Consider the following 22,879-nt stretch of genomic DNA (forward strand, 5'->3'; position numbering starts at 1 on the left):
TACTGCCATGCCACCCGCTCCAGCATGCGGGAGATAAACCTGCCGCGTGACTGTAACCATAGCTAGAGAAGGAAGGAGGGCTGGTTTGTTTTAAGGCAGGAGCCCCCTTTTCTCCTGTGGTAGGGGCCTGGAGAGATTCATTCTCCCCTCTTCAGGGGGTCAACCCTCTTTTCTTGCGCGTGCCTGGGCACACGGGCGGGGGGGGGCCTATCTCCGGCAGAGGGGGGAGTGAGCCCCTTCTCCTCCCCGAGAGAGGATGGGAGGGGTTACTTCCCCCCGCCACGCTCGGACCGGTGCGCAGGCAGGGGGAGGGGACACCCACTTCTCCCGCGTCGGCGCGGGTAGAACCGGAGAGGAGGGAACACCTCCGCGGCGGGGGGAGAAGAGGAGCAAGCGCCCCTGAGCCAGAGGGGAGGGGGAGTTAACAGGCGGGACTCAGGGCGGCCAGCCCCTCCCCTCGCAGCCTCCTTTCACTTACTCCAATCCCGGGGAGAAGAAAACTCCGTCAGGAAAAAGAGCCGGGCCCCAGCAACAGCCGCGCTTCACCAAAGGGAGGGAAGAAGGTCATGACCCGGAAGAAGATAGGGCGTCGGGAGGGAAGGCCCTTCGAAGGAGCGTCACAGGGGGCGGAGCCGGCGGCAGGATGCCGCTCTCACACAGGGCACGTCCCAACGGGGGCGGAGGGAGAGGCGAAACAGCGCTTGCGATTGGGCCATTCAAATGTAGGAAGCTGGATGATTGGGCGCTTCGAAGGTGCGGGCGCGACTTGGCGGGAAAGAGCGGGCAGTTTCGGGAGCCCGAAAAAGAACCCCGCTGCTGTGGTGACATGTCCGCGAGCGGCCGGCGCCGCCGGGGCGCCCTTGACAGGTGAGCCGGGAGGGGCTCTGGCCCTGAGGAAATGCTCTTGGGGTGTCCTGCCTGGGACTGGGACTGACCCCCATTTCCTGCGGGAGGGGATGCCCCCGCTGCCGCGCCTCCCCAGCCGCGTAGCTTGAAGGGGCCCCAGCGGCGGGTATGCCCGGGGCCTTCCCACGACGGCTCTGCCGGCGGAGTCGCTCCCTCGTGTGGCAGACAGCGCCTTCGGGGGACCGGCTCCCCCAAACCTCGGCCTTCCCCGCTCCGAGGCAGGCGCGTCTTCCTCCCTCCGCGGACCCCGCCGCTTGTCCGCGACCCCCTCGCCCCTCCTTAGAGCCAGCCCCAGGGGACGGGTGTTAGGCCGCGGACGGCGAGAAGGGTTGTCCCCGGCAGGGCGCGGCCCTGCTCTGGCTGCACCGCCGGGCTTTCTCGTGCCCTCCGTAAAGCGGGGCAGTAGCTTGGAGGAGTTTACTACGGGAACTCGGACGTTGTCCTTTGGCCAGTCTCGGAGCAGCCTGGGCGGTGACTCCCCGAGGCTAGAACAGGATTTTCTCGCTGTCACGGTGGCCTTAAGGTGTAGCTGATGTGATGCTCCCTCAAAGGAGCGGATGTCCTAAGTCTCGGAAATACGCTGATTCTTTGCAGTGTGTACGAGGAACATTGGAATTGCCAATCAGACCAATGATATGTCTCCAACAGTGGCCAGTACCAGAGCACAGGCCAGTTGGAGTGATCCACACCCCATCTTCCCTCGTCATTGGCTTATAACTCTGTAATATTGCTTTTTAAAGGGGCTTCACAATGGATGAGACAGTTGCTGAGTATATCAAAAGGACAGTGCTGAAAATCCCACGCCATGAAATCATGGAAATGCTTAGGATGTGGGACTTCCTCTCCAAGACGCAGCTGCAGACCATAAACGTGCATCAGATAAAGGAAAGAATTTCCCAAGAAGTGGTGCAGCTTTGTGAGGTGATAACATCCATTGTGAATGGTCTGTCAGGCTGAAACATTTTCATTATATTTCCATAGCAGGATGGCATACTAGAAGCGTGTATTGGTGTTTTTGTAATGTGTGACACACATTTAAGAAGGAAAATGTTCTCATTCTCACATTAACTTTATTTTCTTTATTTCTCATATTGGAAACTATTAACCTGTGCCTGGATTATAGTGCATGAATACTGAGTTGGCCTAACTGATTTTGCTGAGTACACAGCTGGTCCACAGGAAGGCACAGTTGTACTCAATTCTTCCTTGCTCTTTAATTGAATCATATATTAGAGCCTGCTATTGTTAAATCTTTCAGTAATTGTTATGTATTATGGCACTGGGTAGATTCTAGCCATTCAATAGGGATGAAGCTGTTTTGGAGTTCATCTGTATTTGTGAATATGAATGTTAAACATAAACAATTCTATCTGGACATTTAGAAGGCTAAGATGTACCTATGTTACTCCTAAAATGCTGTCTCTCTTAAGGAGTAGAAAGCCTATAGTTTTTTATTTTTCTGGAATTCTGTAGTGTTATTTCTGAGGTGTGCTGTTTTTGTTTTGACAAACAAGCACATTGGATGGAATAATTTCTTCTGCAAGATTTGTTTTCACTTTACTTGGTGTAAAACAAAATTTCTTCATATGACCCTGCTTCTGATAATGTTCCACACTTGGGGCCTGATCCTATAACTGCATTTGCATGGGCAGACCCTGGGCTAGCCTCTGTGGAGTCTGTTATCATATGTGCCCTTAAATTCTACTGTTTGTTGCACAGTTTCAAAGGCATTGAAATCTGTTGGTTCCACAGATTGCTTGTCTATAGTATTAATATGCAAGCTACAGGTGCAAGCCAAAAAGACTTACTGAATGCCATAAATAGTATTATTAAACTACTTTTTAATGGGATAACAAATGTCAGGTTTAAAATAGCTACGGTGTTTTGTAGAAACTTCTTTACCTATGTTCCTAAGAGCACCTGAGATTCTTCAGATGGCATGAAATTTTAAAAACTAAATAAAATTGGTGGGAGGAAAATCATAGTTCACCTTTTACCTGGTTTGTATAATGAAACACTAATCATTTTCTCTTCTGTTTATAATAAAGTTTAGTTAATTTCACTTATTAAGTCTTGTGTACTAGTTCAGAATAGCAATGTTTAAATTGCAACCTCTGTAGAGGGAGTGCATAAATACACTCAAATAGCTTTCTTTAAAAAATATATAATACTGGATTTGGCAAAACCTTTTTTTGACTATATGCTCTTTGTGACAGGGAGTTTGTCTTCCTGTGTTTAGAAACTGCCTAGCATTCTGTCGCCATTAATGCAATCTAAGTAATGTTAACAGTACCTACATTCTGGGGCTAAAATTCCAGACAGCGTTTCTTTAAGCTGCAATTTTAATGAAGTTCTATAAAGAACTCTGGCTCTACAGTTCACCATGCACTGTAAATATTTTCTTGCAGGAAAACTCTGCAAGTATCAAGCAAGCAGCCATCCTAGACATGATTTGTAAGTTAAAAATACCTTTTCTTTATCTTTTGTCTGACATTCTCAAATAACTTCTAATGCATAGAATTGCCCTTATGAGATATTGGTATGTTAAGAATGGTCTGACCCGGTATGGCCAATGGTCCATCTAGCCCAGGATCCTGTCTTCTGACAGTGGCCAGTGCCAGATGCTTCAGAAGAAAGGAACAGAACAGGCAACTTATTAGGTGATTCATCCCCTGTTGTCCAGTCTCCACTTCTGGCAGTCAGAGGTTATGGGGAACACCCAGAGCTTGGGGTTGCATCCCAGACATTCTTGGCTGATAGCCATTGATGGACTTAGCCTTCGCGAACTTATCTAATTCTTTTTTGAACCCAGTTAAATTTTTTGGCCTTCCCAACATCCCCAGGCAATGAGTTCCACAGGTTGATTGTGTGTTATGTGAAGTACTTCCTTATGTTTGTTTTAAAACTGCTGTCTATTAATTTTGTTGGGTGACATCTGGTTCTTGTGATATGTGAAGTAATAAATGACACATCTGTATTCACTTTCTCCACTCTGTTCATGATTTTATAAACATCTGTCATATTATCGATCATATCCTTAGTCATCTCTTTTTCTGAGCTGAACAATTTGTCTGTTTTTAATCTTTCCTCATATGGAAGTTATTCCATACCCTCAATCAATTCTAATATCTTTTTTGAGATGGGGTGACCAGACCTGTATACAGTATTCAACGTGTGGGTGTACCATGGATTTATATGGTGGCATTATGATATTTTTTTTGTCTTTTCTATCTCTTTTTTTCCTACTGGTTCCTAAAAGTGTTAGCTTTTTTGAGTGCTGTGCACATTGAGCTGATGTTTTCAGATAACTGTCCACGATGACTCCAAGGTCTTTCTTCTTGAGTGGTAACAGCTAATTTAGAGCCCATCATTTAGACTGTATGGTTGGGATTATGTTTTCCAGTGTGTTATTTTGCACTTATCAACATTGAATTTCATCTACTATTTTGTTGCCCAGTCATCCAATTTTGTGAGATCCCTTTGTAACTCTTTACAGTCTGTTTCAGACTTAACTATCTTACATAATTTTATATCGTCTGCATAGTTTTCCCACCTCACTGTTTACCCCCTTTTCCAGATCACATATGAATATGTTGAACAGCACTGTTCCCAGGACAGATCCCTGTGGGACCCTGCTATTACCTCTCTCCACTGTGGAAACTGACCATTTATTCCTATCCTTTGTTTCCTGCCTTTTTAACCAATTACTGATCCATGAGAGGACCTTCCCTGTTATCCCATGACTGTTTGCTTAGGAGCCTTTGGTGAGGGACCTTGTCAAAGCTTTCTGAAAGTCCGAGCATACTATATCAACTGGATCACTTTGTCCATATGCTTGTTGACACCTTCAAAAAATTGTAATACATTGGTGTGACATGATTCCCCTTTACAAAAGCCATGTTGACTTCCCCAACATATCATGTTGATCTGTGTGTCTGATAATTCTGTTCTTTACTGTAGTTTCAAATAATTTTCCTGATGCTGAAGTTAGTCCTGTAATTACCAGGATCGCCTCTGGAGCCTGTTTTAAAAATTGGCATTATGTTAGCTATCCACCAGTCATAGGAGGGGCTGGGGGTTGCCCCACGGCTGGGCTCTGGGGGAGAGGGGGTTAGATGCTGGGGGCTGCCCCGTAGCTGGGCTCTGGGCTTCGGCCACCCTGCAGCTGGGCTCGGGGAGGGGGCTGGTGTCTGGAGGCCGCCCTGGGGCTGGGTGCAGAGGCCAGGGGACCGCTCTGGGGTCTGGGTATCTGGGCTGGGGGGTGCCCTGCGGCTTAGCTCGGATGGGGGTGGAGGGAGGTCCAGGGTGTCTGAGTTCTGGCGGCCTCACACAGCCCCCTCCAGCACCTCCCAACTGGAACTGAGTTTTGTAGGGGTTTCTTTAACTCTACTCCTAGAAGAATCTTTTTTGCTGTTGTCTGTGTTGTTGACATGCTTGTTGACTGGTAATTTTGAAATAAATTACCAAAATTGAAACTGGAGTGATTATATTGTGGTATTTTGACACAATATGTAGAATTTTGCAGAATTTTTAATTTTTTGGCGCCGAATTCCCCCAGGAGTAATATGGGTGTTAGTTTAATTCAGACAGCAGTGTATGGCAGATCAGCTTCTACAAATCCAGATGGATCTCTAAATTCAACATAATTATAATTTGAACATTAAGAATTGTATATAATTTTTGTTTATGTGGAAAACTGAAGTATGAGTGATTCCAAAATTGCTGTCTTGTTAATTTTTTGTTGCGTGTGGCTCTAGCTGTTTCCTATACACTGATAACTCTATGTACTTAGAAGTTGGCAAACTCTTGTAAGTCTGTCTTTTTTTCTCTAATTGCCCTAAACAACAGAATTCAAGTTAAGAAACAGTTTTGGTAACTTGCATGTAATCCTTTTTAAAGAGTGAATTGGGAGGAGGTTACCTCTTCATTAATTAATTAACAAAAAATTCAACAAATTTTAATGTCTCCTATATAAAAATGCCTTTTTTACTTGTAGACTAGAAGCTACCTGCAGCTTAGGACAGTCTTGATCACTAAGACTTTTTTTTTTAAAAAAAATATGAGGACAATTGTTTGAAAGTGATCTGATCACAAATAATGTATGTCAATAGTTTACTCAAAACAGTTATGTTCCATGTTGACTGCATCATTGGGCAACTTTTTTATCTCCCCAGACAACCACACCTATCGGAACAAGAAGATTTGGACTGTTTACCAAATGACCAAAGCAGTGGGTAGGTAAACACCTTTCTCTAAAGATATCACCTCTACAGGATTCTCACTCATAGGAAAGGTCCTTCATTTTTGGTTTTTACATACCCCACTCCTACCCAACCCCAGGAAATTTTCTCAGTTTTATAAATGCTGCTATTTGGTTTGTACTGGTTCCTCCTACTCCCTCAATTTTGGACGAATCAGAGGCATGAAAATACTGATTGTTAGGAAAATCCAATATATTATATTAGGTAGATGTATTTATGTTGTTAATAAATTAGTCTATCTGTTAAGGTGAGACAGTATAAGGGAAGAGACATGTATGCACGTGTGTGTGTGGTATGTCAGTGCTCACGTCCTAAAAAAAGAAGTCCCGAAACTCCCCAGAGAGATTAAACTGACACTATATGATCTATTTAATAGTTAAAATAAATGTTTAAATTCTTGGGTTGATGCTACATCACTGTAATACCGTTTTGCTGTAACAGACCAAATTATGTCTAACAGTCATAATTTTGTGTTTACAGTAAGTGGTATCTCTTCTTGTATAACAGGTGAAGAAACTGATGCTTTTAACTTGGCAGATTTCAAATACAAATTTAAGAGAAGTCTTCAGTCAGCTCTGAAAAATGTAAGAATAAAACTGTTCTAAATGAGTTGCAACTCTGTAATATAAAGGGTGGTGGTTATATCGTCTTTAGGAAGATAATTCTTGATTTGTCCCTGCTTTTTAACCAAAACTTGAAGTAAATCTGTAAATTGCTGGAATCATGGGGGATTGTATTTGAAATACCAAGGAGAAACTATATATACTGCCCAAGTAATAGTGTTTACCTTCTGACTTGCTTTTTCTGGTTGAGGGAAGTGAAAAGTGGCAGAGTTCTGTCTTAAAATATAGTGTTACCTGTTTCAGGCTCCAGAGAAATACAATTGTATTTCCAATTTTGTATATTTTTAGTACTAAGGAACACTCTGCCATTATTACTGAGTAGATAAACAAGTTTGAGCCTGTACTTCAGAAAATACACAAACTAGATAAATATAGCTGAATCAGGCTTCAAAAAGCATTGCTAGATACAAAAATGGAACGTTGCTCATATAGGCCAGAAGAGTGCAGTGTTTCAGGACAAATACATCTGAGACTTTAAAGCTAGAGTGGTCATGTGGCCTAGATGTAATTGATACTGTTCTAATCTGTCAATCAATAAGACAATCTGTTAACTAATAATATATAAATAAACATGTCTCTCACCAAACAATCTGAGTGGAACTTGAAGTAGCCATGTAATTTTTTATCAATAAGCAGAAAACAGAGGGTGGAAGTGGGAGGGTGTATGCACGATTCTGAAGTTAGCACCAGTAGTAAAAATGGAGTCAGAAATAGTAAACTGCTCTTGCACATGGTCTCTAGCTTATGCTTCAATTTATTATCCCTAGTGGGCATATTTTGTGTGTTTTGAAGTTTTGGCCCCGATACTGTTATATTTTTGGTGAAATTTTATATTGTCTAGTAGACAGTGGTGTTCTTGGGTCACATACTGTATAAAGTAGTGTCCAACATGTGACCTAGGGAGCTACTCATGGCTATAAGGAATGAATGTGTAGGAAAATTATCTGATTATCAATTGAATGTGTTCCTTTCATCGGTATATGAAAAACTCGTCACTATTGGAGGGGGACACTGCTTCCTTAGCAGACTCGGGAGCATTGTGAGCAGCTGTTTTCTTTCTTGATGCAACTGCTGAGCAGTTTGCCTGCATTGCAAAGGAGGGAGAAAAAAATGACTGTGACTGGCCAATTGCCTCCTTCCCCCTCTTCCCTCATTAGAAGCAGTATAGGAGCTTGACTGGCTCTGCCTGAACCTAGGAGAGCACCTAGCAAAGGCTGGCTTCCCTTCCCCACATAGCCACTCAGGGTAACTTGGTATTGGTGAGTGAAATTGAAAACCAATAACCAGTTGAACAGCAACCTGAGTAGTAAAAGGAAATGGAACAGGGCAGAGAAACTACCCCAAGGCATTGACTGTGGACCTTGACCTCTTTGAAACATGTTCAGTCCTGAGGCTGAAAAGCGACTACTGTAATGTAACCTCACACCTGTAAAATGGGTAGTGAAATAGACTCATTAGAACGGAAGCACTTGGGTTACTGTCACTCGTGCTCCACATACAATACAAAGATATTGCTGCTATCTACCTTTGCTTCCAATAAGGGTGCTTACATTTAAAAAAAAAAAAAGACGCCTTCTAATGTAAAGATATTTTCTAAACATTACAGGTTAAATTCCATCTGGTGAAAGAACCTTGTGAAAGTCAATGGGATATGTTTCTCTTTCATCAGCAGTGGCATATCACATGTTCATGTATAATGCATAAACGCAGGGGAACAGTTAACCCACACAACCTTAATTTTGGTGTCTCCTGATTTGAGTGCCTAACTAAATTATAGCTTTTGATTTTTCTAATCAGGTGACGATCAACTTCAGAGAATATGAGGATAATGCAATATGGATTCGAATTGCTTGGGGAACACAGTATACAAAGCCAAATCAGTACAAAGCTACTTATGTTGTGTATCACTCGCAAACTCCCTATGTCTTCATTTCCAGTCTTAGGAACCGCATACCTCTGCTTTGTCAGGTATAGAGCAAACTTGACTGTTATAGATCTCCATCATGTTGTTTCTAGTTATCAAAAGAGGGTTGTTGGAAGTGTGAGGAAACATCACACTGGAAAATCTGGAATGTAGTTGTTTGGTCTGGAAACATAACACAATCTTTAGATTAGATCCCTAAATGGAGTTCACTAGGGGCGTTCAGAGGCACAAGTGCATACGTGCATTATTTGTGCTCCTCTCGTATACCACTTTAAAATCCATACCAAAACTCCTTAAATACAAACCATGTAGAATAACTGCCTTTAAGCTTTTTCTCTTTATAGAAAGTTAATTTAATAAAGTGAGTTTGTGCTTTTACTAGACTATATAATTTTAAATCTCTGAACTGGATATGCTTGTGTTGAGGCTATGTTAACTTGCAAGGTATCTTTACTTCACATCTTTAAACTGAATTGCTACAAGTGGCCATATGATGGGTCTTAAAAGCTGGCTTAGAGTAGAAGTGATAGTTACTGACAAAAATAGGGGTCATGTCCTATTATTGCCTATTAAAACCACTTATTATTGGCACTTGTCCCTATTACCTGTGTGACCCTCTTGGAGACTGGCAGTGGATGTTCTAGGTACAGTAGAACCTCAGAGTTATGAACACCTTGGGAATGGAGATTGTTTATAACTCTGAACAAAACGTTATGGTGGTTCTTTCAAAAGTTTACAACTGAACATTGCCTTAATACAGCTTTGAAACTTTACTTTGCAGAAGAAAAATGCTGCTTTCCTTTTATTTTTAGTAGTAGTTTACTGTACTGTATTTGTTTTTTTTTGGTTTTTTTTTTGTGTCGGTCTCTGCTTCTGTCTGATTGCATACTTCCAGTTCCAAATGAGGTTTTGTGGTTGACTGATCAATTCATAACTCTAGTGATAGTAACTCTCAGGTTCTACTATATTCAAAATCTGAAAGCAAATTGCAAGTACAGTTTTGTATGTTCTTAAAGTGACCACCTAAGCTTCTGAGGCCTTGCACTATGAGAACTGGATGTACTGGCTCAAAGAATGGGTATACTGAGTGTCCAAATTATTGACATTAAGATCATGGGGCAGATCTCTGAGATCTTAGTTCAAATTCTTGGAAATTTACCTTTCCAATAACATAACCTTTAACTTCTAATAATCCAGGAGAAAGACCTGGGTGTATTAGTCAATTACAAGATGACTGTCCTGTAATTCATTATAGAATGAATCAGGCCAGGTATTTCCAGGAGTGATAAGGAAGTATTAATGCCATTGTATAAAGCACTGGTAAGACCTCCTTTGGAATACTGTGTACAGTTCTAGTGGCCCATGTTCAAGAAAGACTAAGACAAACTGGAACGGGTTCAAAGAGAGACTACTAAGATGATCACAGGAATGGAGAATCTGTTTTATGAGAGGAGGTTAAAAGAGTTTGGCTTGTTTAACTTAGGAAAATGAAGGCTATGGGGGGATATGCTCGTGCTCTATAATTATATCATGGAGTAAACACCAGGGAGGGAGAAGAGTTGTTTAGGCTAAAGGCTTCTAGCCATCAGAATAGTGTAGTTTTGGAACAGCCTTCCAATACAAGGATGCAGCCGAGTGAGCAAATAACCTACCTAGTTTTAAGATGGAGCTTGATAAGTTTATAAACAAGATTATGTGACTAGTTTGTCTGTGATACCAAGGGACTGGACTCAATCCATGAAGTCCCTTCCAGTTCTGTATTAATAAGTTCATATCTTACTGTGCAGAGAATCAAGCTATCCCTAAGTATGCACAACATGATGATGCAGAGCTTAAACTACAGTTCTATTTTTTATTTATGTGTTTATTTTGGTGGTTGGGGTCTTCTTTCTTTCAACTGTAAATTCTCTACATTACTGCAAAGATCATATGGCTTTATAACAGCCTGTTTAACTTTGCATTTTTCAGATATGAGAATCGTCTTTGGTGATAGTGACTGAACCTACAACTTAACAGCTGTATAAAAATGTTGCATTAGCCAGAAATGTTACATTTTATTGTAAATATAATGGTGACTTAAGAAGTAATGATAAAAATAATTTCAATTTTTATTTAAAGGCACTGGTTCATGCTTCCAATTACCATGACATCCATGAAATGGAGCTCCGAAGCCGTTGTTTAGACTCCCTTAAAGATATTGTGTTCAAGAGGTATAGCCAGGTGAGCCACTTTTCAAGTTTATTCTAAGGTAAGTCTTGGTTTTTTGTTTCAGGCCTGGCTCTAAACTTCCTAGCAGGTGGGGAAAACCTCTTCCAAGAATTCATCATGTTACAAGTAATACTGAACTACTGAGGTGGACAGCCTTTCAGTAAGGTAACATAAAATGGTGATCTAAAACCTAGTTTCCCACCTACCGCTTTTTAGAGGCATTCCTGAATTACCAATTAAACTATAACATAGAATTTTGGATAAAATGATTTAATCTTAAAATTTCGTATTATTACTACTTCATTGGTCTCAATAAAGTACTGACTTGGCAACTATTAGAATAGGTATTTACTCTGCTTGTCTAAAGAACACTTCCAAATAGAGAAATGTTTTCTGAGTATAGTCAGGGAAAACATCACTTTCCAAAACTAGGATTTCGGATTCTTAACTTACCATAATTGGTAAGAGCAAGGAGAGCACTTTGTTTCAGAAGGTTTTCAAAAAAAACCTGAAAACTATTTCTAGTGAGAGCTCCTAGAACTGGAAATAAACTGATTGTAAAGACCTTATCTTGTCTCCTCCCACACTTTTTTGTATTTTGTTTTTAGACTTTCCAAACATATCACCCAAGACCTCTACAAGAAAGCAATGTTGCTCCAGAAAAGGGTATATGCTTATTTTTTTAAAAATATATGGCCTTTTAAAATAAGCTTTGCTCTGAAATATCATTCCTTTTCAGGTTTGCATTCTCAGCTCTTTTAAATGTTTCTTGTTATAAAGTGCCACATAATTCTTATATTACATTCATAGTATAGTACAGTACATACACTGCATTGATTGCTGCTTGCCAGACTACACCTCCACCCTTTCCAAGGCTGGCTGAGTTCTGTTTACGAACTCACCGAACATCATTTGGACACTTATGTCATGGTTCTGATTCTCATACTAGCTTGGCTGGTCAGATAGACTCCACTATCTTACAGTAACTGTCTTCTTTGAAATGTTTTGTCCACCTGGCTCCTGTGACCTGCCCTCCATTCCCGCTCATTCTCAGTACAGATTGATTCTAAAGACAAATTAGCAAGTGGTTGGGGCCACACTGCTCTAATTGCCCTTGGGTGGGAGGACATGTCGAGCACAAGCACAGCCCCAGTGAATGCTGCTAGTCAAAAGATTTTGGCCTTGTACATAGGAGGTGTGTGTTCATGATAAGTAGGATCCACGTGGACAAAACATTCAAGGTAGACTTTTCATACAGCTGCTGTAAAGTTTCTTTCCTTTGTGAGATAACATACTTGTTTGATTTCTGGCTGGCTTCTGCAGGGTTGCCTTAACTAAGAAATCCAACGTGCAGTTCTGAAGCTGTTAGCTTTGCATAAAATGAGAACTCTTGTCGAATTATGACTTTCGTTAAGCAATTGTTTTTCCTAAGCTTGTTTCTTTGGTCGGAAAATAATATTTTCACTTATTTATATGACTTACCTAGGATTCTTTTGGGTGTTTGGAAAAACAGCTAATGAAATCTAGGTAATTCCCAGAAAGCAATCTTCATAGGCTAATTACTTTTTAAATGTCAAACTTCTAAAAGCCTGGGTGGACTGATGCTCCTAAAATTAAGCTGCTTATAACATTTGCTTAGAGTTAGGCATGCAAGCTTTCACTCCCACATCCACAAAGTACACAATGCTAAACTTTTTTCCTTTTTTGGTCTGGCTATTTTGTTAGTTTAGAGTTGGTTTTAAGTGGTGAATCTTCATATTTCACTAGCTATCTGCCAGATGATCATTTTGTGCATTCTCTAGAACTTGTATTCTATTCTGGGTATGTCACATCTAAAAATCATTCCCAAAGAAATGGAATGTGTACATAATAGCTAAACAGTGCCACATGAAAGTTAACAGGGTGTGGTGTTCATTTTGTTTTTTTCCCCCTCCTCCAGTGGATCCGAGGATAATTCAAGAAAATAAAAGGGAAAAAGAGAGAATCCAGAGTGTGAATCAGGAGGTCTTTGGTGAGGGTCTCCAACCAAAAATAGAATTTGCACAATATAAGGTGATAAACACATTTAATCCTTTTAATTTGGTTAAAACGACTAATCAGTAGATGTGTTAAAGGACAATTGTAAAAAAATTCTCTAGTTTTTCTTCCAAACTTTTGCACAGAACGTTACTAGAGTTTTTTCATAAACTAGTTACAATTATAGATTTCTAATGCAGAGCTCTTGTTGCATTCATGCAATCTAGTGCCCAAAGAAGTTACATTTAAAATTCTGGATCATATCTCAGTCTTGCACGACCCATACTATTTGAGTAATAGTGACTTTTTAATTTGATCATAATCTTGAGAGCAAAGTATTTTGGCTGTTGTACTATAATAAAATGAGATTTTAAGTACTGGTGAAATGGAAGTCCAGATTATACAGAGTACTTATAAAACCAACTACCAATACAGGTAACACTCAATAGATCATTGAAAAATATCTGTTCATAACTAAGGCTATGTTTTAGTCATGGGTATTTTTAGTAAAAGTCATGGACAGGTCACAAGCAGTAAACAAAAATTCACAGCTCCATGACCAGTCCATGACTTGTACTATATACCCCTGACTAAATCTTGGTCAGGCTGGGGGGAGGGAGCAGAGGCAGCATGCAGAGCTGGGAAGGAGGAACATGTCCCCGCTTTTGGGGAGCTCCCTGAGGTAAGTGCCACCCAGGGCCCTTACCCGCTCCTGCATCCCTGCCCTGAGCCCCCTCCCACACCCAAACTCCTGCTGCTGGGGGAGGGGGGCGCGGTGGCCCGAGACTGCCCCAGCAGCAGCAAGTGCGGCTGGCCCAGGATCTGCCTGAGCTGCTCAGGCGGCCCCTAGGCCAGCCACTGCAGAGGTCACAGAAGGTCACGGAATCCATGACCTCTGGGACAGACTCGCAGCCTTATTCATAACAAAACCAATTCTTAATGTATCTTTGGGGATTCCAAGAGATGACCCTTAATGTTTTACCATATACACTGGACATAATTGCGTTGTTTTTTTTTTTAGTGGAGAATTGTTTGTCACATGGGGGCACCCCTGATTTCATTAAAAAGGTATTCTTCCACCTAGAAATGTGTTTTCATTAGCAAACAGGTTGTTGAAAGGCATAAATAAAATAATTCTAATAGGCCCTGTTAACAAACTTTTAAAATGTATGCCCAAGACTTGAAGTCAGAAGTTAATCAAAGCAGCATGTTAGTGTTTTAAAGGAGCAGCTGCACCAACTATAGCTGTGGTAGGAACTGGCTTGAAGTGACTTGAGCCATGCTTGAGAGAAAAATCCAGACTGGAAATATCCAGCTAGGAAAGGAGCAAAGGAAGACACGGGCAGCCAAAACACTTGAGGGAGGAAAAAGGCCAAAGATTGTGGAAGTGGAAATGTGCAGTGAGGAACTGGAGTGAAAGCCTCAGAGGATTGGGATATCTGTCCCAATTCAGGCCAGAATTGGATTGTCTAGAGCAGTGGTTCTCAAACTGTGGGTTGGGCCCCCAAAGTGGGTCGCGACCCCATTTTAATGGGGTTGCCAGAGCTGGCATTAGACTTGCTAGGGCCGAAGCCTGAGCCCCGCCGCCTGGGGCCAGAGCCGCAGCACAAGGGCTTCAGCCCTGGGTGGTGGGTTTCAGGTTACAGGCTCCCACTTGGGGCTGAAGCCCTTGGGCCTTGGTCCCTCTGCCTGGAGCAGTGGGGATCAGGCTTTGGTTTTGGCCCCCCTGCCCAGGGCGGCAGGGCTTGGGTGGGCTCAGGCTTCAGTCCCCCCTCCTGGAGTCGTGTGGTAACTTTTGTTGTTAGAAGGAGGTTGTGGTGAAATTAAGTTTGAAAACCCCTGACTAGAGACTCTAGAATAAATAATTTTGGGACATTAGATATGAGAAATCTACACTGAACAGCTCATTCTTCTGATACTTGTACTCCCTGCCTAATGTATTCTCTAGCATATCTAACAATCTCACAGGAAGCGATAGATTTTTTCTTAGCTAAAACTTGTGATTGGAATGTCTTCTCCCACAACCTAGTTAATGAGAATATTAATCATTTCTGTGGTGTTTAATTCAAAAGGGGTTAAAAGGCCTCTAAACTTAAATCATGCTTATGTCTGAAAATGTTTACCTATTACGGTTCCAAGCAACACTTAAAATGATTATAACTGAAAGATTAGAGAATTTAATTTGTTTATTTTATGCACTAATCAGTTTTCTGTCTGCATGAATCCTCCATTCAGCAAATGGGGAGAAAATCTTTTTTTAAATAAGAAATTGATTATGAAACAATAAAAGCTAACAAGTTAAGGGCAAGTGTGGTAGCTGAAATATCTTTTAAATAGGGCTGTGGATTAATAGAGTTAACTTACGCGATTAACTAAAAATTAATCGCAATTAAAAAAATGAATTGTGATTTTAATCATACTGTTAAGCAATAGAACATCAATTGAAATTTATTAATTATTTGTGAGTTTTTCTAATATATTGATTTTAATTAAAACACAGAATACAAAGTGCTCACTTTATATTTTTAATTGCAAATATTTGCACTGTAAAAATGATAAAAGAAATAGAATTTTTCAGTTTACCTCATACAAGTACTGTAGTGCAGTCTCTTTATTGTGAAAGTGTAACTTACAAATGTAGATTGTTTTGGTTTTGAGTGAAGTTATGTAACAAAAAAAAATATAAAACTTTAGAGCCCACAAGTCCACTCAGTCCTACTTCTTGTTCTGCCAATCACTCAGACAAACAAGTTTGTTTACATTTATGGGAGATGGTGCCCATTTCTTATTTACAATGTCACCTGACAGTGAGGACAGGCTGTCGCATGGCACTTTTGTAGCCAGCATTGGAAGGTATTTACATGCTGGATATGCTAAACATTCATATGCCCCTTCATGCCTCTGCCACCATTCCAGAGGACATGCTTCTATGCTGACGATGCTTGTTTTTATTTAAAAAAAAATGCATTACTTAAATTTGTGACTGAACTTCTCGGGGGGAGAATTGTATGTCTCCTGCTCTGTTTTACCTGGGTTCTGACACACTTCATGTTCTAGCAATCACAGATGATAACATAGCACATCTTCATTTTAAGAACACTTCCACTGCAGATTTGACAAAACGCAAAAAAGGTACCAATATGAGATTTCTAGCACTTGTGACCACTTGACCCAAGGTTTAAATATCTGAAGTGACTTCCAAATCTGAGAGGGATGAGGTGTGGAGCATGCTTTCCAGAAGTCTTAAAAGCAACACTCCAATGCGGAAACTACAGAACCCGAACCACCAAAAAAGGAAATCAGCCTTCTGCTGGTGGCATCTGACTTAGATGATGAAAATGAACATCCTTCAGTCTGCACTGCTTTGGATCGTTATTGAGCAGAACCAGTCATCAGCATGGACACGTTCTTTGGAATGGGAGTCGAAGCATGAAGGGACATATGACTCTTCAGCGCATCTGGCATGTAACTATCTTGCGACACCGGCTACAACAGTGCCATGTGAACGCCTGTTCTCCCTTTCAGGTGACATTGTAAACAAGAAGTGGGCAACATTGTCTCCCATCAACGTAAACAAACATGTTTGAGCGATAGACTAAACAAGAAGTAGGAGTGAGTGGACTTGTAGGCTCTAAAGTTTTACATGGTTTTATTTTTGAATGCAGTTTTTTTTTAAATAATTCTATATTTGTAAGTTCAACTTTCATGATAAAGAGCTTACACTATAGTCCTTGTATTAGGTGAACTGAAAAATGCTATTTTGTGTTTTTGAAAATATAGTGAGGACTGTACACTTTGTATTCTGTTTTGTAATTGAAATCAATATATTTGAAATGTAGAAAACATCCAAAAAAATATTGTTTAACAGTGCAATTAATCACGATTAATTTTTTTAATCTCTTGGCAGCCCTACTTTTAAATTAAGAATTTAATGTTTTTAACCTTTGTAGTTTCCTTTAATACTTAAAAATAAATTAAATAAAGAAGACTGGTCTATTTTCAATTTTAAAGAAGGGCAACTGGATATCTGGTTAGAAAGGATGAGGGCCTGAGGAGGTCACCACTTAGCACCAGGAAATGCTTGACTTATGGTTTAGCACAACAGTTATTACAACCAAGTTTTAAATAGCAATTGCCCATTTTTGTATGGTGTTAAACTGAAGGGCATGTTGCCATAAATTGTTTACTTCATAAATTGTTTTTCCTCCCAGTTGAGAGAAGAGAGGACACATCCAACAAAAAAGCAGGGCTTTAGTTTTAATATTGCCTTGTTTTTTAATAGTTTGTACATAAAGGCATATCCTTCTTATGACCCCTGAATGCTTTGTGTTCACAGCTTGAAACAATGTTTAAAGGTGAACCTGAAATGGACATTCTAACTGAAAAAGAACCATTCAGATGTATAGTCAAATTTTCCAGTCCCCATCTTTTAGAAGCATTGAAATCCTTAGCACCAGCAGGTGAGTGCTATAATATTAATAGGTGAACTATTTTACTATGTTGTCTTCCATTTAGCTTGCAAATCTTTCATAAGTGATATTTGAGTGGTTAATCTGATTCTGTGTACATATAAATAGAAATTTAATGAACTACAAGAATTCTTCTGTAGATAACCTTAGCAGATGAGGCCAGATTGGACATGTAAACTCATGCTTTTGTGCAAATTTTCTTATAGAATTACAGTGATTGAACGTGGTTACTCAATTTATACCTTTAATCTAAATCATATGTGAAAGATAAATTTGTGGATGAGTTTGGCTATATTTCTTTTTTTTTTTTTTTTTTTTCCTCCTTCCCTCCAGGTATGGCTGATGCACCTCTTTCACCATTACTTACATGCATACCACAAAAAGCCAGGAACTATTTTAAAATTAAAGAGCGAAAAGGCATACTTTCAACAAGCTGTATAGGCCACTGACTTTTTTTTTTTTTTTTTTTTTTTTTTAACTGCAAAGACTCATTCACCGAGAATTGTGTATATAATGTGTATTTAATTACTGTATTTAATCAAAAGATAAATTTCAGAACCATTTTTAAAACTAATTTATTCTTTGGTAATCCCTTGTATCATTTTAAATGATAGTCTACATTTAAGGTTATACTTTTTCCCTACTGTTCATTTTTAACAAATGGGTTAGCCAGTGAGATTGACTAAATGGTCTGTCGTCTAGCAGATAGCTGAAACAGTAAATTCAGCTAATTAAATTAGTTCATTGAAGTTCTTCTGTGAATCATAATGTATTTGGTGGATGCACACAATAAATTAGAGAACGGATCTAATCAGAATGCAATAAGTCAAGTAATGTAGCAGATTAGCGTTCTTTCAGTGTACTAGCACCATTTAACAAAATGGTTATGCCCACAGTCTGTCATCTAGCATCAGACATTAATTCTGAGTGAGAATGTCAGGAGACCAATCTACTTGGAAAACTAACGTTCTAGCCTGGCCTTGATGTTTTCATTTTTCAACAGAAGACTTCCTTCTTGTGACAATATTCTATTGTCATGACTTCATTTATAGTGAGATGCATTTTTAAAACAAAATTTTTTAAATGAGGTTATGGGCTTCTGATGACTAGCAAAAGCTGGTATCAAACATTTGGTGCATATTTTTCATATCCTTAAAATGGTGTTAAATATCTAACAAACAGATGTGATACTTAATGTACAATAGGTTTTTAATAATTTATTTTATCAAATGACTGAGTAACTCGGTATCTAAACAATTAAAGATAGTTACTTAAGTTTCCCCATAAGTAAAAGACACTGAAACTTTCTGTTGAAGCAAATTACTTTTTAAGAGTAAATTATAAAGCAGTAACACTCTGGAGATTAAGGGCCTACAAAGTGCATCATTAGGGCTGAACACATCCCTGCTTACTACAATATCTTTAATATAGTTGGTAAGGGGGAAAAAATCTGGTGACTACTAAATATGAGTTGCTGTTCATGATGTGTGAAATAAGTTAGACATGAGATATGCAAAACCCAAGCTATATACAATTAGACAAATCTCTGGGCACTTATCTGACAACAAATACTAACTGTAATAAACTATATAAATGGCTGAGGTAATCCACTGAATGGTCTCATTTGGGCCCCAGTTTAGCAATATATCAAAGCCCATGCCCAACTTTGAACATGTCAGTAGTCCCACTGACTTCAGTAGAACTATTCATGTGCATACAGTTTGGTATGTGTTTTTGTACCTCACTGAATGGTGGTCTTATCTTGAAAGGACTATCTGCTACTAATGAAGTCCAATAGCAAAGTTTCTATCTGACCTGAATGGATGTAAGATCAGACCCAATGTTTGTAATCACTAATCTTTCTAGGGTCTGATCCTGCCACACTCCTTGTACACTAAAACTTGACTTTGTATTCATAAAGATTGCAGAACCAAGCAAATGTAGTGTTCAAGCAGAAATAGGGTTTGCAGTAAAGTTCTAAGTGTTCATAATTAAATAGACATTTTGAATTTCACCCATTTAATATTTTAAGCTACAGATGTAATTTACTTGGTTTGAAGATCACTTGTATTGTCCAAAATGTCTCTTAGATTCTGTATTGGTTAGCAATTTATTGTTGATGTATTTTGTGTATTCAAATTTTTTTATTTGCTTAGATAATGTCCATATGCGAAGAGAATTTTTCAGAAAGGTTGTGGTATAGTATACCAAACTATTTTGTTAAGTTTTGTGTGATTTTGTTTTTGTTACGTTTGAAAGAACCAATAAAAATTTAAAGTAGAACTTGGCAGAAGTTTGGCTTGAGATACTTAAGTATGATACATTTATATTGAGTATTTTTTGTAATGATTATAAACTGAATCCTGTGTACTGTACAGTATTGGACCTATCCTGCTATTTTATAAGTACATTTTTTTTAACTAAAATTCAGCGGAATTGAAAGTGTTTAAGTGTAATATTAAGCTATTATTACTTTTAAGAGTCTGTTTTAATCCATGATCGAAACTAAGACCTGTCTACAATCCCTATAAGAAGGGAAAGACTACTTATAAAAGCATAATCCACAAAAGATGAATGAAAGTGCCCTATCTCAAGTATTTCTTATCTTCAGCAATTTCTCAGCAGATTTAATGTCCCTAAATATACTTTCTTTCTATAATTAAACTAACATGTTAAAACATTACGGTTGCAAAGTCAAGCACTCAAAAGTTAGGAAATGCCAGAATTAAGGTTACCTGTGCAACTTTAATTTGGCTCCCTTGTGTGTATACACTGATATAATCTTTAATTAGTTGATCACATACTATTTTTGCTACAGAACCCCTGCCTTATTCAATGCGCAGGATAGATGGTACTCTCTTAAGGAGGAACTATTTATTTTGTTACCTCCTTGTTCAGTGAGTGAGCCCATTCCTTATTTACTGCACACTGACAAGCTGTAGGCTTTTCTTTTGACAGTGAGTGAGGAATGCACTTAGTCTTCTGACCTCCAACCATCACACAGAATGATCACTTGCTTTGAAATCAGCATTTTCTGTTTTAAGTCCTTAACTTGTACAATGCTAGTAAAGGATTTTTTCTTTGATGGATTATTTAGTTACAGGTGTATACGCAATGTATACACGGTGCTTCTGAAGCATTTGGCATTGGCCACTGTAGAGAGACGGGATACTGGGCTAGATGGACCATGGGTCTGACCCAGTATGGCCATTCTTAAGTGTTTATGTAAATGTTTACCATTACATTATAACAGGATAGATAAGTGAAAACAATGCAAATAGCATCCCATTAGTTTTCATGAAGTTTAAACAGCCAATACATTCTTGTACATCTAACCATTACTTTGATCTACACTAATACACAAGTGAATTGACCTGAATACACTCTAGCATGACCTGGTCTGTCACCATCACAGTAGTGTCTTCCACATTCAATGCCCGGTTTGGTTGGCATGTCCTACGGTCATTGTTTAAGTAGGACTTCTAGTACCCACCTCCAAGCAGACAGACAACTGCTTGTTAGTCCCCAAGTCTACTTCTCTGGGATTCTATATTGGCAAAAGAACTGAGGAATGGTTGGGCTGGCTCTGCCCTTTATCTTCTCTGGTGGGGGTGCAGCACAAGTGTGACCTCAAGAATCTGATCTCTCACACACATGATGCCCATGTTCATCAAGAGTGGAATCCATGTGGCTAACACATCTTGAAGAACCACAGTTACTGTAGAGAAAATAATATTTATGTATCTAACTCAGTTTTCTCTCACGCATCTGATTTTCATATAACATTTATTTTTTTAAATAGGGTAATGTTGTACATATAATTTATTAGCCATACGTTTTAAGTGGATTAAACTAAATGTTTTGAAATGGGGTATTTCTGTTAATGCTTGAAGGAAAAACCTTGCTGTCAATTTCTAAATTGTTATAACCCTCAGGAATGTTCTGAGCCTGGATCATTATGTAGTTAATTAAAAGGATTTCACTAGTCATATGAGATCACAATGAACATATATTCAGTGTATCCCTTTACAGACTTAAGGATTTTTTAAAGGTTGCTTTTGCTGTGCAAATGCATAATCGGAAGAGGAAAATGAAAAGGTTCTCAATCCTGCGTCTACAGACCCTTATTTGCATAAAGATTTCATTGTAGGGTTGTATAATCCAGAGTTATGGATATGACAGGGCCAATGAGAAATGTGAGAGAGTTGGAAAGAATAGTTTATTTTGTATTTGCAGCATTTATACAGTCTTCCAAGAACTCTCTACCTTATTTTGTCATCCATTTACATAATATACTACATGATAGAGAGAGATTATATCATCTGGTATATTTTATGTAAGCTATACTTTAAATATATGTGAGAATTAGGTATTTTTTAATTATTACTTTTCTTACCAGTAATATGTTTGGGAGTTAGAGGTTAAGGGGTAGAATCAAAGCTGAATCTGGCACAAAAGCATAGGAATGGATCTGGATTAGTGAAGGGATGGGATGGGTTAAGAATCCTGAAAACAACTATCCTGTGTGCTTGTAAATTGATCAAACCGATAGATATATATAAAAAATTCAGCTATATTTCAAAATAGGATTACAGATGGAAAGAGAGATGACCTATGTAGTTTAATCAACCCAAATTGGTGCAGAGCAGATAACAGGCAAAGAGATGTGTGAATGGTGATCTCAGAGAGAGAAAATGAAGGTTTAGGAAGTGAATGTGGGGATGTAGTGGTAGATAAATTATAGATAGCCTTGAAGTTGAAGGGAGGTTTAAATCCTGCCATGTCATTTGTCTCAGTGCTCTTCTGCTTCATAAATCTCCACACGCTTACCAATGCACTGGGCCATGTGTGTTCCATGATTCCATGGCTGTGTAATTTGTAAGGGCGTTCACCCTTTGCCATAGAAGAGCATTCACAATCTCAATTTTAAGTGCTTTTAAATTTGAGGTTTTTAACCCTTATGGCTGTTGAGATATATTTGAAATGGAGTGTTGTCTTCCTGAGTCTGTAAAGAGCCAAGAAAGACAAAATCAGAGACCTGTAAGTCTAGAAGGGACCTAGAAAAGTCATCTAGCCCAACTCCTTCCATTTGAGGTAGGGCTAACTGTGAATAGTCCATCCCTAACAGCTGTTTGTATAATTTATTCTTAAACACCTCCAATGATGGGGTACTTGGGGCTGTTGCAAAGGGGTAGCCATTGCTGGGGGGGGGATTACTGGCTTAATGGGGGAGCCCCAGCTGTTGCTGCCAAGGGAACACTGCAGGGCTCCTGCTTCCCACCATGCCCTTATTTCCTTCTCTTCCCTACCCCTTCCCCTGCCCCATCCTCTTCTCTTCCCCCTGCCCTATCCCATCCCCCTTCCTTCGCTACTGCCTCTTTCCCTCACCTCATTCTATTTTCCCCATATTCCCCACACCCTTTGCCCTGTCCTATTGTACAGAAAACAGGATAGTGACCATATAAGGTGCCA

At 39.5% G+C, this 22,879-nt stretch overlaps 2 protein-coding genes across 8 annotated transcripts in view; one reads left to right on the forward strand and one right to left on the reverse strand.

Annotated features, from left to right (window-relative positions):
* CMC2 (C-X9-C motif containing 2) overlaps positions 1–600 on the reverse strand; it is a 47,975-nt gene extending 47,375 nt beyond the window's left edge. For 3 of the 6 annotated variants that reach the window (XM_073308015.2, XM_073308017.2, XM_073308018.2), the window contains exon 1: positions 479–600. The gene's annotated coding sequence lies outside the window, so the exon portion shown is untranslated. The remainder of the gene's footprint in view (positions 1–478) is intronic. The other 3 variants (XM_073308021.2, XM_078848128.1, XM_073308019.1) reach the window with 2 other exon arrangements.
* CENPN (centromere protein N) lies at positions 337–19,694 on the forward strand. Of its 2 annotated transcripts, XM_073308007.2 has the most exons (11): positions 338–867; positions 1,647–1,827; positions 3,315–3,360; positions 6,081–6,140; positions 6,675–6,751; positions 8,588–8,758; positions 10,833–10,934; positions 11,531–11,588; positions 12,862–12,974; positions 17,275–17,398; positions 17,741–19,694. In XM_073308007.2, exons 1-11 carry the CDS (start codon positions 644–646, stop codon positions 17,854–17,856), a joined length of 1,272 nt encoding a protein of 423 aa, XP_073164108.1. In that variant the 5' UTR covers positions 338–643; the 3' UTR covers positions 17,857–19,694. The 2 variants fall into 2 exon arrangements, with proteins under 2 accessions (XP_073164109.1, XP_073164108.1); XM_073308008.2 differs by lacking the exon at positions 8,588–8,758 and having other exon boundaries at positions 337–867.
* Positions 19,695–22,879: the final 3,185 nt, after the last annotated feature.

The sequence above is a fragment of the Lepidochelys kempii genome, chromosome 12 (genome assembly GCF_965140285.1).
Source record: "Lepidochelys kempii isolate rLepKem1 chromosome 12, rLepKem1.hap1, whole genome shotgun sequence".
Taxonomy (NCBI): domain Eukaryota; kingdom Metazoa; phylum Chordata; order Testudines; family Cheloniidae; genus Lepidochelys; species Lepidochelys kempii.

Excerpts from the sequence above, each read along its gene's own strand:
- CENPN (XM_073308007.2), top strand. The coding sequence starts at position 644 with ATGCCGCTCTCACACAGGGCACGTCCCAACGGGGGCGGAGGGAGAGGC. Across the intron at positions 1,828-3,314 it reads AAGTGGTGCAGCTTTGTGAG|GAAAACTCTGCAAGTATCAA; the intron begins GTGATAACATCC and ends ATTTTCTTGCAG. Across the intron at positions 6,141-6,674 it reads CCAAATGACCAAAGCAGTGG|GTGAAGAAACTGATGCTTTT; the intron begins GTAGGTAAACAC and ends CTTGTATAACAG.